The sequence below is a fragment of the Pleurodeles waltl genome, chromosome 7 (genome assembly GCF_031143425.1).
Source record: "Pleurodeles waltl isolate 20211129_DDA chromosome 7, aPleWal1.hap1.20221129, whole genome shotgun sequence".
NCBI lineage: Eukaryota > Metazoa > Chordata > Amphibia > Caudata > Salamandridae > Pleurodeles > Pleurodeles waltl.
In genome coordinates, this window is record NC_090446.1 from 174,672,330 (window position 1) to 174,688,818 (window position 16,489).

A 16,489-nucleotide genomic window follows, 5' to 3' on the forward strand; every position below is an offset into this window, starting at 1 on the left:
TCGATGGCATGGGTAGCTGCAGATACACATGCTATGCTTATCCCTTCTGACATCTAGTGTTGGGCTCTGAGTGTTACAAGCTGTTTTTCTTCGAAGAAGTCTTTTCGGAGTCACAGGATTGAGTGACTCCTCCTCACGGTTTCATTGTGCATGAGCATCGACTCCATTGTTAGATTGTTTTCTTTCCGCGGTCGGGTTCGGACGTGTTTTCTTTCGCTCCGAGATTTCGATTCGGAAAATCACAGAAAACCTTATTCGTCAGTATTGTTTTGATCGCATTCTCCATCTAGCATTGAACTGGTAGTACTGCCTGAACTTTTATTTTTCCCGCCCTTGGTGGCGCGTGTGCCCGACTCGGGCCTACCACCTGGAAAGCCATATGGATCGGACTCCATTCAGGTTTCTGTCCTCTGTGCCACCCGAAGTACCCCTATACAGACCAGCAACTGGTTTGTAATTTGTGCCTTTCTCCTCGCCATTGGAGGGAAGATTGTGAGGCCTACCGATCATTTCGATCAAAGAAGACCCTCCGAGATCGCAGAGCCAGAAGACTCGAAATAGCGTTGAAAAGCAGTGAACATCTTGACGTCGCTGAAGAAGAGCAGGCGCAGACAGCAGTCTCCATCCGAGACACAGATTCTGAACAAGAGTCTGAAGACGACAGACCCATCACAGCTGGACAGTATGTGAGTATGTCTGCCCCTACACCCCTGCACAAAAAACATTTAAAGGCCTTGGGTACACCACTGCCGGAAGGCCATGGTTTGGCCCGAAAAAAGAATTTTGGCGACCGTCCTTCGGGGTCGGCGCTGAAAAAGGCCACTCCTCTGTCTAGTTTGGAGTTGAGTAAATCTGCCAAAGGCACCGTTTCGGGCTCCAGTAAAAAAAAGCCCATTCTTCAGAGTCGAAAATTTGGAAGTCGGCTTAGAGCCGAGACCTTCCACTACCTTTTCTGAACCGAAAAAACAACACACTTCGGAGAGAATCGCATCAAACCTCTGAGGAAGAGCCTAACATTGAACCAATTTTACAAATCATGGATGAGAAACAATCCAGAATACATATACATAAGGAGACAGGAAGAATTGTCACTGCACCTCCTTTAAAAACAAAAAGAAAGCTGGCTTTCCAAGAGGAACTGGACTCTGTACGGCCACCAGCAAAGGTGCAAAAACAGAAGAAAAAGCCAATACTTCTTCATAGTTCACCTAATTCTCCACAATTATCTTTCTCACCTCACAACAGCCCACCACCAATGCCTTCTCCAACACATTTGTTATATTCACAGGGAAGTAGGGCAGACCCTTGGGATCTCTATGACCCTGATCCCATCCCAGATAATGATCCAGATATTTACCCATCAAAACATTTTCCACCAGAAGATACCACGCATACAACCAAGTCGTATCCAGGGCAGCAGCTTATCATGGGGTAATCATGCATTCTGAGCCATTGGAAGAAGATTTCTTATTTAATACATTATCTTCTACACATTCCGGGTACCAGAGTCTCCCAATGTTACCAGGCATGGCTAAACATGCAGACCAAATTTTTTGTGAGCCTGTAAAATCTAGGATTATCACCCATAGAATCAATAAAAAGTATAAGCCTGCACCTTCTGACACAGATTACATTACTCACCAGGTCCCTCCAGACTCCGTGGTAGTCAGTGCAACAAGAAAGAGGGCAAATAGCCAGTGTTCAGGAGATGCACCTCCTCGTGATAGAGAGCAGAAAATTTGACGCAGCAGGAAAAAGAGTTGCTATACAGGCGGCAAATCAGTGGAGAATTGCTCATTCTAAGGCACATCTAGCCAGGGATGATAGGGCCCATTGGGATGAAATGCAGGACATTATACAACATCTCCCAAAAGAGCACCAAAAGAGGGCACAGCATATAGTAGAAGAGGGGCAAGCGATTAGCAAAAATCAAATAAGATCTGCCCTTGATGCTGCTGATACAGCTGCAAGTAGCGTAAACACTGCCATCACAATCAGAAGACATGCATGGCTGCTCTCCTCTGGTTTTAAACCAGAAGTTCAACAGGCTGTACTTAACATGCCTTTTGATAAAAAGCACCTCTTCGGCCCGGAAGTGGACACCACTATTGAAAAACTGAGGAAGGACTCCGATACTGCGAAAGCAATGGGTGCTTTATACACCACCCCATATAGAGGTTTATTTCGCAGGCCACAGTTTCGAGGAGGTTTTAAACCACAATCCTCAGAGGCTTCCACCTCCCAAGCAAAGCAACAACAACAAACCCAGTATCAACGATGTGGGTTTAGAGGATCCTATAGAGGTCAATACTTAAGGAATAGAGGTAAATTCCAAATCTCTAAACAAACAGCACAACCCAAACAGTGACTTCCCTCCCTCCCTTGGGAGAAAGACTACTGCAGTTACACTCTCTTTGGCAAATTATCACCACAGACAACTGGGTATTATCAATTATCCGCAATGGCTATTGCCAGAAATTGATATCCACCCCTCCAAACATTCCGCCAAGATATCACAGGTTGTCCCCCGAACATACAGTTCTGTTACAACAAGAAGTACAATCTCTACTGTTAAAGCAAGCAATAGAATTAGTTCCACAGTCCCAACAAGGAACAGGAGGATACTCGCTAAACTTCGTAATTCCCAAAAAGATGGGACCCTCAGGCACATATTAGACCTCAGGCCCCTCAAAACATTTTCTCATGGTAACTCTGCAAGATTTTTTTCCACTACTGCAAAAACAAGACTTTATGACTGCTCTAGGTCTCAACGATGCAAATTTCCACATACCCATCTACCCAGCTCACAGAAAATACCTCCGGTTTGTCATAGCAGGAAACCACTACCAATTCAAGGTGTTCCCATTTGGCATAACAGTTCCAAGAGTGTTCACAAAGTATCTAGCAGTGGTTGCAGCTTACTTAAGAAGACAACACATCCATGTCTTTCCAAATCTAGAAGATTGGCTAATAAAATCAAGCAATGTTGCACAACGCCAAAACCACACTCGTTATGTGATAGAAACTCTGCACACACTAGGGTTCTCTCTAAATACCAAAAATCACACCTTCAACCAGCACAAGTACAACCGTACCTAGGTGCTATCCTAAATACTCAACTAGCTTTGGCGTATCCAAATATACAAAGGATACAAGCTTTACAAAATTTAATACCACTCATACAGCCAAATCAACAATACACTGTAAGGTTTATCATGAAGATTCTAGGAATGATGGCATCTTGCATAGCAATTGTCCCACATGTAAGACTAAACATGAGGCCCCTACAACAGTGCCTTGCACAACAATGGTCACAAGCACACGGTCAACTTCAAGATCTAGTGTTGATGGACCGCCAAACACATATGTCCCTTTAATGGTGGAATCGTAGCAATTTAATGAAGTAGAATAGTAGAATAGTTTCAAGAACCCTGTGCCTCAGTCCATAATCACAACAGAAGCATCAAGGATCGGTTGGGGAGCTCACCTAAACAATCAGACCATTCAAGGGCAATGGGATGCCAAACAGAAGTAGCTACACATAAACCAATTGGAATTATTAGCTGTCTTCCTTGTCCTTAAAGCATTTCAACCTCTTCTCAAACAGAAGGATGTTCTCATAAAAACAGACAACATGACAACCATGTATTAACTCAACAAACAGGGAGGGACATATTCATCTCAGCTGTCCCTTCTAGCCCAACAAATTGGAAATGGGCAATTCACAATCAAATTCATTTACTAGCACAATACATTCCAGGGATAGACATTCATTTAGCAGATCTCCTCAGCTGAAATCACCAACAGACACATGAATGGGAGATTCACTCCCAAGTACTTCAAAAGTACTTTCAAAAGTGGGGAACACCAGACATAGATCTATTCGCAACAAGCGAAAATGCAAAATGCCAAAACTTCGCATCCAGGCACCCACATCCCCTATCCAAGGGCAATGCTCTATGGATCAATTGGTCAGGGATATTTGCTTACACTTTTCCTCCTCTCCCACTCCTTTCCTTTTTAGTCAACAAATTACGTCAAACATCACTCAACATGATACTCATAGCACCAACATGGGCATGCCAGCCTTGGTACACATCACTATTAGACCTATCTGTAGTACCACACTCCAAACTCCCAAACAGACCAGATTTGTTAACACAAAACAAAGGGAAAATCAGGCATCCAAACCCCAATTCTCTCAATCTAGCGATTTGGCTCCTGAGGTCATAGAATTTGGTTATTGAAATCTTCCAAAAGAATGTATGGAAGTAATTAAACAGGCACGTAAACCAACTACTAGACAGTGCTACGCAAAAAGTGAAAAAGCTTTATCTACTATTGTCAATCTAAGAGCATAGATCCACTTACAGTATCTATACAACATATTGTATGCTATTTACTTCAATTGCAGAGATCAAATTTAGCTTTCTCATCCATCAAGATGCACCTAACTGCAGTATCTGCATACTTACAGACTAGACTATTCAACATACTTCTCTATTTAGAGTTCCTGTTATCAAAGCCTTCATGGAAGGATGAAAATGCATTATTCCACCCAGAACACCACCAGTTCCATCATGGAACTTAAATATTGTACTGACCAGACTCCTGGCACCATGTTTTGAAAGCATTTATTCTTGTAAAATTCATTTTTTAACATGGAAGGTCGCCTTCCTTGTAGATATTACTTCTTTAAGAAGAGTTAGTGAAATACAAGCATTCACTCTTGAAGAACCTTTTTTCCAAGTGCACAAACATAGTTGTACTAAGAACAAATCCCAAATTTCTATCAAAGGTAGTGTCTCCATTTCACATCAATCAAGCAGTGGAATTGCCAGTCTTCTTTCCACAGTCAGATTCTGTGGCAGGGAGAGCTCTTCGTACTCTAGATCTCAAAAGAGCTCTTATGTACTACATAGACAGAACTAAAGTTTTTAGAAAAACAACTTCTTGTTGCTTTCCAACAACCACATACAGGCAATCCCATATCAAACCAAGGTTTAGCAAGATGGATTGTTAGATGTATACAAACATGTTATTTCAAAGCAAAAAGACAACTTTTAATCACTCCTAAAGCACATTCTACAATAAAGAAAGGTGCGTCAATGGCCTTTTTAGGAAATATACCAATGGTTGATATAAGTAGCTACATGGTCAACCCCTCATACAGTTACAAAAGTAGCGTTGATGCATTTTCACAGCAACAAGCCACTGTAGGCCAAGCTGTCTTAAAAGCGTTATTTCAAACAACTTCAGCTTCTACAGGCTAGCCACCGCTTTTGGGAGGACTAACTGCTTTGTAGTCTATGCATAGCATGTGTATCTGCAGCTACACATGCCATCGAACGGAAAATGTCACTTACCCAGTGTACATCTGTTTGTGGCATGTTGTGCTGCAGATTCACATGCACCCTCCCTCCTCCCCGGAAGCCTGTAGTCGTTTAAGTTACAAACATTTGTACATATGTATATACATTTACATTTGCGTGGACATCTCTTTGTATTTCTGTATACTCTATCACTCCTTCCTTCACCCTCTGCGGGAAAACAATCTAACAATGGAGTGGATGCCCATGCGCAATGGAACCGAGAGGAGTCACTCGATCCCGTGACTCCGAAAAGACTTCTTTGAAGAAAAACAACTTGTAACACTCCGAGCCAAACACTAGATGTCGGAAGGGATCCCAACACTAGATGTCGGAAGGGATATGCATAGCAGGTGAATCTGCAGCACTACATGCCACGAACAGATGTAAACTGAGAAAGTGACATTTTCCACATATATATATATATATATATATATATATATATTGATCAGTAGCATAGTTTAAAGTGTTTAATCTAAATGGCATATATAAAGTGCCAGTATACTATATGGCCTATTCGCCCACTTACCCCAGCAGTTTGACTAAATACAAAAGTGACACTCACTACTCACTCTTTTCATACAACTACCTAGCAACAGTGAAGAGCATTTCTTACTTCTATTAAGTTCCTTTGAGTGATGCACTAGGCTATCCACAAGCACTCTTTCTAATTTAAAAAAATACACTTGTGCTGTATCACTCCATGAGAGTTAAGTCTGTTGTTCTTTCAACCGGCATCCTCCATGTAGATTAGGTGAACCTAATATTTATCTTGGTTTTGCAAGAGATAAAAACATGTTTTCTTCTGCTGAATTGTAACCTTTTTTTTTTTTGCTCGGCACACTGTTTTCTTTCTTTTTGCTTCAAGAAACTATTGTGGCATTGTTCATAATTAACAAGTAGCTTACAGTCATAAATGTTTAATGTCTCTTGATAGAAGATACTGAATAATTTATAGCAACCATACCTAATGTTGTATAAAAATGTACCAACTAAATGAGTGATAGACTGGTTCTTAAAATTGATGTTAGTGTTGAAATATGCTTTGCTATCCATTTATTAAATGAAAAACAGGTATATCATTTAGCAATAAAAGAGAATTTAATGAGCATGTAAGGAAATATTTGTGGTAATTCTGGTATTTTTTAGACCTTAAGCCGTTTCTGAGTACCAATGTCTGCCTACCCTTCATTCCTGTCTAATATATAAACTCTGATTTACAGATAAGGCAATGTAATATTAATAATTGGTGGGTGTGGTGGTTGTGCATAACAGTGAGTGAGGTGACAAAGCTGAAGGGACACATTTGTATGTTAGCAGCTGCAACCACATTTTTACATTAAAACGTGAAGAAGCGGTTTCTAGTCTACCCTGGCGTTCCTGGTAGCCCCCATCTGTTAAGAATAGAAGCAAGAATAGAGATTTAAAGTGATACAGCTGTGACCTTCTTGTAAAGCAATAAATGTACAGAGAATGTGTTTGTTACAAAAATATGTTGACCTTTCGATTCAAGGTTCTCTGCAGGGGCATTCCAATTTATGTTGATAGAAGCAAGAGTTGATGGAAGCAAGAGTTGTCTTGTGAGTTGCATTATGAATCTCTATAGACCAATTTTGTTCTTCAAATGGTTCTTGCTGTCCCATTCTGTCATTTGGGGTGGATGCGCTATTTTTTCTTTCCTGGGAACAGAGTTCACAGATTTCTTGTATCGTGGCGAACAGGTAAGTTGCCCACTTAAGTAGTTCGAGAGTTGAGATATTTGCAATAGTAAGTAAATAAGATGACATTATTGTGAAGCCTATTACTCTGTTAGATCTCGCACTCCAATTTCATTGCAAGTTACGTAAGTTTCTTCCATTGAAGCTCGAAAATATTGTTACTTCTGTAAGGGATCCCCTGATGCTAGTTAATGCAGACAGATTTCTGAAAGTCTCTTTTTACACTTTGTTAGTTAGTATGACTGTGAGGCCCTTCTGCTGGAAGGCAGATGCTAAATGGGTTTTGAGGGTTTCCTTCATGAAGTCAGTTGCGTAATATTTTATTATGAACGTGTCTTCATACTGCCTTTTTTTTTTTTTGTTACAGCGGGCAGTTCTAATCCTTGTCGTTGTACTAATTGCTGGAGGCCTCTTCATGTTCACTTATGAGTCCACACAATTCAACGTTGAAGGCTTTGTGCTAGTACTCTTGGCTTCGTTTTTAGGTGGTATACGTTGGACCCTAACCCAGATCCTAATGCAGAAGGAGGAGCTGGGTGAGTGCATCTCTACAAGGACTTCCTGTAATTTTATGTGCTGAATTTTGATCGCAATAATGCGCAAGATAGTGCTGTGGAAGCATGCTAAAGAGGAGAGGATTGTGTTTTATAGCCTGGCCTCGTTCTTAACACATCATTATCTAGCTCTCCCTTATGAATTATGTACCTTCTGCTCTCTCAGGAACTGCACTTACTGGCCATTTTTGGCAGGTTACATCTGCCATCTAGCTGCATGTCATCGGGGCAACTTGTAGGGCTTGTCATTTGAAAACCTAGTCTACTCTGGTGTTGTATTGTGGTTGCTTCCAATATAGCCATTTGGACTGACAACAATTATCTGCAATGGAAAAGTGTGTAATTGAAAATATGGTGTTCTGGTGACAAGAAATGAGGTGTAGCAGTTTGGTGGATTATAAGAAATGCTGTGGTTCAGTAGGGGTATGAAGAGGTAAGGGAAGGAAGAATTTTGGGGTGGTCAGTCACGAGGGTGTGTGAAACGGAGAGGGGATTTGGCCCATAAAGTAGAAATTGCAAATGTGCCATGGAGAATGGTGCAAGCTAGTTTTTTGAGGACGTGGGTTAGGTATATTGTGGATCCAGAACATAATAGGAATAGGCAAAGGGAAATAGAAATCCAACAAATGTTCTGGAGGCTAGAAATAAAGTGAGGCCAGACTATGAAGTTGCTTCAAACTGTTATTTCGGTATTTTCAAAGGATGTGTATGTAGAATAGAATTCTGTTGTTTACCTGTTTTTTAAAATTTTATCTATGTAGGTCTGCAGAATCCCATTGACGCCATGTTTCATCTTCAGCCCCTTATGTTCCTCAGCCTGTTTCCACTGTTTGTCTCTATTGAAGGTACTGGAAATATATTGTTCAGCGTGAGGTGGGAGCGGGGTTAATTGACTAGCAAAGAGTGGAGGAGGAGGGAGTTTGAATTTGGAGGACGGGATACTCTGTCAAAATATGGTGGATATCCCGTCCACCTCATTACAAGTTCCATAGAGTTTAATGCAGTTGGAATACAGTACCATGGGAATCTGCTATTTTTGTAGCTTAGTATCTTGTCCACCAAATTGTAAATAAGGCCCTAAATTGGTAATGGCATAAACTGCTAGAGGAGGGTTAGACCATTAGCATCTGGATGCCACGATCTCTGCCTAAGACTAGTTATTGATTACTGTTCAGCATAAAAGATAAGAATTTTGCAAAGAAACTGTGTTTTACTGTTAGTACTTTTTTGTCGAGCTTTTATTCCCTGATTGTAGTGATCATGCCACTGTATGGCCCTTTTCAGAAAACATGCCAGTAAATAAGACAAAAAGTGCACCACTGCGCCTCTTTTGCTGCTCACACTTTATTGGATCCTGTTTACTTCACCCATCTTACTTTATCATTAGTCTGCTGTGCTCAGTTTAGTTCTTTCTCCACTGCCTCAGCCTGCAGTTAACATTTACAGATTGCTAGCCAGCTACTAAAAATATATCTGGTGTATATGAGAGATTTCTGAGCAGGGTGCGTGCCCTGGCGAAGACCGGCCAAGAGTGTGCCAGACTGCGTCCGTCAGTGGCTGAAAGAGACTGGGCTGATGACAGAAATCACTGTGCAATAAGTTTTCTGGCTGACCACTTGTTTTTTCTATTACAATTTACTATAGTGCTGTTGTGTTTAAAAGAAAGTCTAGTTAGTTAGTTAAGCTTTATTTCGGTTAAAAACCATAAACACACATGCAGAAATTCCAATAATCCCATAACAATTAGTACAGGTATCAATATAAAGCATTTGCTATCCTAATACGAAAACACATAAAATCTATAAAAGGAAAGATAAGGCCCCAAGCATCAGCTTTAGCACTTGTTTCAAATTAAAAATTCAAACCCCACTTTTTCCTTTTGAGGTCCACTGCATACAGATATCTACTAAGGCCATAAACCAAAGGGGGTGTAGTCTCAGCTTGTAGGATTCTCAGTGCACCCAGGTGTCTCCTAAATCATAAGTTACAACAAAGTGGTCGGATCCACTTTTTTTTTTTTTAGGAACAGCATACTTTGGCCAAAACAACATGCTGTGTGCAATATCCTACTTTGCTTTTAAAGTGCGTAAAGTGCAATTTGTCCAGTTGCCAGCAAGAGTATATTGTTTCCATTTCGCTGTAAAAGAGTTAATAAAAAGACTGCCAAAACAAAACTCAATATGCAGGGTTTTGGCAAGTTGGGGCTGCATGTTATCCATATTCATTTCAAATCTCTCGCTGGGCTTTACAGAAACAAATTGCCCTGAAAGCCTGCCCATTCCTAAAGTGTGATGAAGCCTATTCAATATATAACTCCAGTAACTTAGCTTCAAAAGGGTCTTGTGGTCAGTCAACAAGTTCGGATTGCTCCAAAAGATGCCTTGGCCCATTTTATCGTACCACGCTTGGACATGGCGAAACCATGGGCGTGAAGAGAAGTGGTCTATTCTCATCAATTACATTAGCCTATCCATATAGTGAACAAGTTATTGCTTAACCCACAGCCGTATCGAAAGTGTAGGGACCTCAGAGCAGCTAAGTGCTTAATTCTCCTAATTTCTATATCTTTGTACACTGGGATTGCTCCTAGAAAGGCATACTAATGGTATGTACTTGTTTACCCCACCATCAGCTTACCTAAATTATTTATTCCCTCACAATTCTGCCCCATAACGTGCTGCTGTCTGGGCTTTGTGCTTATATACCTTTAGGTATAGGGAAACTGCATTAGATATTAAGGCTTGGAGTTTCATTATAACAGCCATGGAGCTTTGGGCAAAGACTGTTTTAGATTTGTTTATGTGGGGTTTCCAAGGCAATTTAGAGTTCAGCTGTAATTGTTGCTCCTTCACTACTCAATTCCGTTTAAAGGCCTTGTGTGGTTTTATGACCATGTACTTTGCTTTGCCTATATTGATCTAGCAGCGTTTGGTTACCCCGTAATCACTGAAGCTGTTTAGTAGACTCTGCAGGCCCCTCTTTGTTTGAGATATTAAGATGGTATCACCGGCAAAGAGTAAAACCGATATCGGGGACCCACAATGCCTGGGAGAATCGTGGTTATATTTCTGTAGTTACTGTACCACATCATTCACATACGACGAGAAAAGGGTGAATGGCAATATGCATCCCTGCCTCACACCTCTTCTGACCGGTATAGCATCAGTAACCTCACCGTTTTGACCCCACCATATTTTAGCATAATTATCATGATGTAATTTTGCAATCTTTGTTAAGAGATCGTCGGCACTCCTAGATTTTTTTTTTTTATGAATCCATAACAGGTTTCTTGGAACCTACTTGACAACAGAACATTGCCTTCGAGCCTGTAATGGTAAGGTGGAACCAGATTGCCCTAGCTCATTCACTTATAATAAAGGATCCGCTTAGTCAAAAATTGACTATATATTGGGTATTAAGCACACTGGGACAGAATAATGCATTTGAGTGGATAACCGAGAAGATAGTGATCACTACCCACTCTAACGCTGGCAGGTACTCTTTTTGAGATTTGGATTTCTGAAGTGGACCCAACACATACAACCATTGATCGGGATTAATCGTGGAACAGTCAAGTGGCCCTCGATAATGCAAGACAGGACATTTTGGGCAAGATCAATACAACATTCTGAGATAGCCCATCTCCCTATGTTGGCTAGCCTCCCTCTTAGTATTCCGATAACAGCTGTTGTGTCTACCACTCTTTAGCTAAGAAATTAAAAGGCTATTTAACTAAAACTACTATGTAAAATGCTAATGGTGGAACCCAGGGAAAAATCCCATTGAACCCCGGTTCTCAGTGGAGTGCTGAGTGGCTAAGAGACAACTCCTAATGATCTTAAAAACAAAAAATAATGTGGCCGTCCGAGAACCCAGGTCAGAGTATAAGAATGTGCTTGCTCTGGCACAAAGAGAATGGAATGAGGCCAATTGGAAAGATCTTATACATGTGGCAAAAAAAAAAGATAATACCAGGTTTTAGAAAATTGTAGCGCATGGTAGCAAAGATGCATGCACACGCATGGACCACTACATAGACCTGAAACATGGAGTAGGCAAACGGAGGCTGGCTCTGTTAAAGAGCAGTTTTGCTCTGCTATGAACTTTGTTTCCGGGAAACGCCCTGGGTAAGAGCCTAGAGGTCCATCTGAGGTGAACTGCAATTCCAGCTTTTCTTTGCGGCAGGTATGCACGAGGGAGGGAAATCCATGTACCGTGGCTGTTCCTTATAAAATAGTAATACTAGGGGTTGCGCCTAATCCATTTGATTCACACTGCTCCTCTCCTTCGACAAAACAAAAATGTCCTTAGCGTAGGAAGAGTAAAGCTGCTCAGGAATCCTGCCTGACAGCATATGGTGCTGCACATCCTTAGTTAGGGTCCTCAATTCCATACCTGGACATAGCTAGCAAGTTTATCTGGTTGGGTAATAAATTAGCAAACTTCACTGCTGCTGTGATAAGTAGGGTAGACTCCCTGGAGGTTCTTATTCAGAGCGTTAAACAAAGAGGTTAGCCTCTTAGGCCTTTGACTCTGGATGCCATCATGAAGACTCAAATGAATTGGGGGGCTTGTTATTGACCAGAAGGATCCTGCAGTTTCACTGATACCTATCTCGCAAACTCTGGTGGCCCTTCTCTCAACGTCTTTGCCCATTCTGGTAGAGCCAAGGGACAGGTGACAATAATTCACATACTCATATGATGGTAGAGGATCACCCCCTAACACCCTGCCTATTGGGTCCTCCAACTCTCCACTACCCCCACTGATCACTCCTTTTGTGACACCGCTGAAGCCAGGCACTCAAGAAGATCATGACGAGGTATTAAATAAGGAAGATCACTGTTTAAGCAGGAGGGCGGATGGTCTAGGATAGCTTCATAGTTGATTCAACCTTTTGCCGAGGGTCTCCTGAGTATGCATTCATCAAAAACCTGAGAACGACAACTGCATTGTTGTCAACTTTAAGAAAGGAGACATCTTAGAGAGACTTAATTTTTTTACACATAGTTGATCATTCATCGACGTTCTCCCACGAAGCTTATTTTACAGACCAGCTAGCAATTCTCTTTGGACATCTCTGAGCCTTAATAACCCTGTTACTACTATGAATAGGTTTATGCCATTGATGCAGTTAGATCAATTGGATTGACTCCCAAATCAGCCCGCAAATCCCAATGAATCTGCGGGCAAAAATGGAGGATGTAATATACCTAATACCCGATGACGATGCAGTATTTACTCACTTAAGTGGAGGAAATCCCTGCTACTATGTTCTCCGGAAATAATGGTGACGGAGTAACAAGATTTGTATCATGGATTGTGACAGGTCTTGGTGCAAAACTGGCAAAGTTGGACTGTTGTATTACACAACCACTTATGCCTAAACAACGTGGTCTGAACCATGACCGCACCTTTAAAATGAATTTCGTAGTAAAAGCATGATTGCTAAAGTAATATGCATGGTAAGTTGCATACCGCAGCCCCCCCATCCTGTGCCCTGACACCCATGACCCCAGCTCTACAATCCACCACGCCCCAGGCCTTAAAACTGCCCCTTCCCTGGCCCTGAACCCTATAACCAAGCTCCAGCCCTTAAAACTACCCCTTCCCCTCCTCCTGCCCTGAGGCCTAAAACCCTGCCTCCTGCCAAAAACTACGCTGACCATATCCCCCTCTAAGCCCTAAAACTGCCCCCACCTCTGAAAACTGCCACCCCCCCCACCCTGAGTCCTAAAACCCAGCCTCACCTCTTAAAACTACCACAAATTCCAACCCTGAGCCCTAAAACCACCCCACCCCTAAAAACTATCACCCCCAAACCTGGCCTCAGGCCCACTTACCTGCCTGCATCCAGAGCTTCCTCACCCAAACCTTCCTGTTCCTCTCCCTGCCCATCTGACACAGCTAGACCGAAGGCAGATGTGTGGTTTAGGCAAGTTTTGTTATGCTTGTGTGGAAATGGCACGCTTGACTCAGCCTGTGTTGTAAAGGCTTTTTCCCCCCCAACTTGGACTGGTTAAATTTCATCAGACTCTATTCACGTCTTTGTATGCAGGAATCATGGCCCATAGAGCCTGTTTTTATTGAGGGCTTTGTGACCTATTTTACCTCTACGTTGGCAAGCTCCATGGGCACGGCTAAAGAAGGTTTAGTTAGACTAATGGCCTTTACCTTCCTGGGTCGGGTTGTATGGGCAAACCTGGCCTCTCCGCACCATCAGATGCTAGTCATAAAATGTGAAAGAGTACATATGTGTAGGAAGTTGGCTCTGTATGCACTATTTCAAAGTAAGGAATAGTATGCACAGAGTCCAAGGGTTCCCCTTAGAGGTAAGATAGTGGCAAAAAGAGATAATACTAATGCTCTATTTTGTGGTAGTGTGGTCGAGCAGTAGGCTTATCAGAGGAGTAGTGTTAAGCATTGGTTGTACACACACAGGCAATAAATGAGGAACACACACTTAGACAATTCCAGGCCAATAGGTTTTTGTATAGAAAAATATATTTTCTTAGTTTATTTTAAGAACCACAGGTTCAAGATTTACATGTAATACTTTAAATGAAAGGTATTGCAGGTAGGTACTTTAGGAACTTTGAATTAGCAAAATAGCATATACACTTTTCACATAAATCACATATAGCTATTTTAAAACTAGACAGTGCAATTTTCAACAGTTCCTGGGGGGAGTAAGAGTTTGTTAGTTTTTGCAGGTAAGTAAACCACCTACGGGGTTCAAGTTTGGGTCCAAGGTAGCCCACTGTTGGGGGTTCAGAGCAACCCCAAAGTTACCACACCAGCAGCTCATGGCCGGTCAGGTGCAGAGGTCAAAGTGGTGCCCAAAACGCATAGGCTTCAAAGGAGAAGGGGGTGCCCAGGTTCCAGTCTGCCAGCAGGTAAGTACCCGCGTCTTCGGAGGGCAGACCAGGGGTGTTTTGTAGGGCACCGGGGGGGGACACAAGTCCACACAGAGGGTACACCCTCAGCGGCACGGGGGTGGCCGGGTGCAGTGTGCAAACAAGCGTCGGGTTTTCAATAGGTTTCAATGGGAGACCAAGGGGTCTTTCCAGCGATGCAGGCAGGGGGGGGGGCTCCTCGGGGTAACCACCACCTGGGCAAGGGAGAGGGCCTCCTGGGGGTCACTCCTGCACTGGAGTTCGGATCCTTCAGGTCCTGGGGGCTGCGGGTGCAGAGTCTTTACCAGGCATCGGGATCTGAGAAGCAGGCAGTCGCGGTCAGGGGGAGCTTTGGGATTCCCTCTGCAGGCGTCACTGTGGGGGCTCAGGGGGGGCAACTTTGGCTACTCACGGTCTCGCAGTCGCCGGGGAGTTCTCCCTGAAATGTTTGTTCTCCACAAGTCGAGCCCGGGGCGTCGGATGCAGAGTGGCAAGTCTCACGCTTCCGGCGGGAAACGCAAGTTGTTTTAAAGTTGCTCCTTTGTTATAAAGTTGCAGTCTTGGGTGAACAGAGCCGCTGTCCTCTGGAGTTCTTGGTCCTTCTAGATGCAGGGCAGTCCTCTGAGGCTTCAGAGGTCTCTGGTCCCTGGGGAGAGCATCGCTGGAGCAGTGTCTTTAGAAGTGGGGAGACAGGCCGGTAGAGCTGGGGCCAAAGCAGTTGGTGTCTCCGTCTTCTCTGCAGGGTTTTTCAGCTTAGCAGTCCTCTTCTTCTTAGGTTGCAGGAATCTGAGTTCCTAGGTTCTGGGGAGCCCCTAAATACTGAATTTAGGGGTGTGTTTAGGTCTGGGGGGGTTAGTAGCCAATGGCTACTAGCCCTGAGGGTGGGTACACCCTCTTTGTGCCTCCTCCCAAGGGGAGGGGGGCACATTCCTATCCCTATTGGGGGAATTCTCCATCTGCAAGATGGAGGATTTCTAAAAGTCAGAGTCACCTCTGCTCAGGACACCTTAGGGGCTGTCCTGACTGGCCAGTGACTCCTCCTTGTTTTTCTCATTATCTCCTCCGGCCTTGCTGCCAAAAGTGGGGCCGTGGCCGGAGGGGGCGGGCAACTCCACTAGCTGGAGTGCCCTGTGGTGCTGTAACAAAGGTGGTGAGCCTTTGAGGCTCACCGCCAGGTGTTACAGTTCCTGCAGGGGGAGGTGTGAAGCACCTCCACCCAGTACAGGCTTTGTTACTAGCCACAGAGTGACAAAGGCACTCTCCCCATGTGGCCAGCAACATGTCTGGTGTGTGGCAGGCTGCTAGAACTAGTCAGCCTACACGGATAGTCGGTTAAGGTTTCAGGGGGCACTGGGTGTATGTTACAATAAAATGTACACTGGCATCAGTGTGCATTTATTGTGCTGAGAAGTTTGATACCAAACTTCCCAGTTTTCAGTGTTGCCATTATGGTGCTGTGGAGTTCGTATAGGACAGACTCCCAGACCATATACTCTTATGGCTACCCTGCACTTACAATGTCTAAGGTTTTGCTTAGACACTGTAGGGGCACAGTGCTCATGCACTGGTGCCCTCACCTATGGTATAGTGCACCCTGCCTTAGGGCTGTAAAGCCTGCTAGAGGGGTGACTTATCTATACTGCATAGGCAGTGTGAGGTTGGCATGGCACCCTGAGGGGACTGCCATGTCAACTTAGTCTTTTTGTCCTCACTAGCACACACAAGCTGGCAAGCAGTGTGTCTTTGCTGAGTGAGGGGTCCCCAGGGTGGCATAAGACATGCTGCATCCCTTAGAGACCTTCCCTGGCATCAGGGCCCTTGGTACCAGGGGTACCAGTTACAAGGGATTTACCTGGATGCCAGGGTGTGGCAATTGTGGAAACAAAAGTACAAGTTAGGGAAAGAACACTGGTGCTGGGGCCTGGTTAGCAGGCCTCCGCACACTTTCAAAT

At 43.4% G+C, this 16,489-nt stretch overlaps 1 protein-coding gene across 4 annotated transcripts in view; it reads left to right on the forward strand.

The window, feature by feature from the left end:
* Window positions 1-16,489, forward strand: part of SLC35C2 (solute carrier family 35 member C2) — a 128,895-nt gene that overhangs the window by 78,313 nt on the left and 34,093 nt on the right. For 2 of the 4 annotated variants that reach the window (XM_069243489.1, XM_069243490.1), the window contains 2 exons: window positions 7,455-7,623; window positions 8,403-8,486. In XM_069243489.1, coding sequence (XP_069099590.1) covers window positions 7,455-7,623; window positions 8,403-8,486 — 253 coding nt within the window. The remainder of the gene's footprint in view (window positions 1-7,454; window positions 7,624-8,402; window positions 8,487-16,489) is intronic. The other 2 variants (XM_069243492.1, XM_069243491.1) reach the window with 1 other exon arrangement.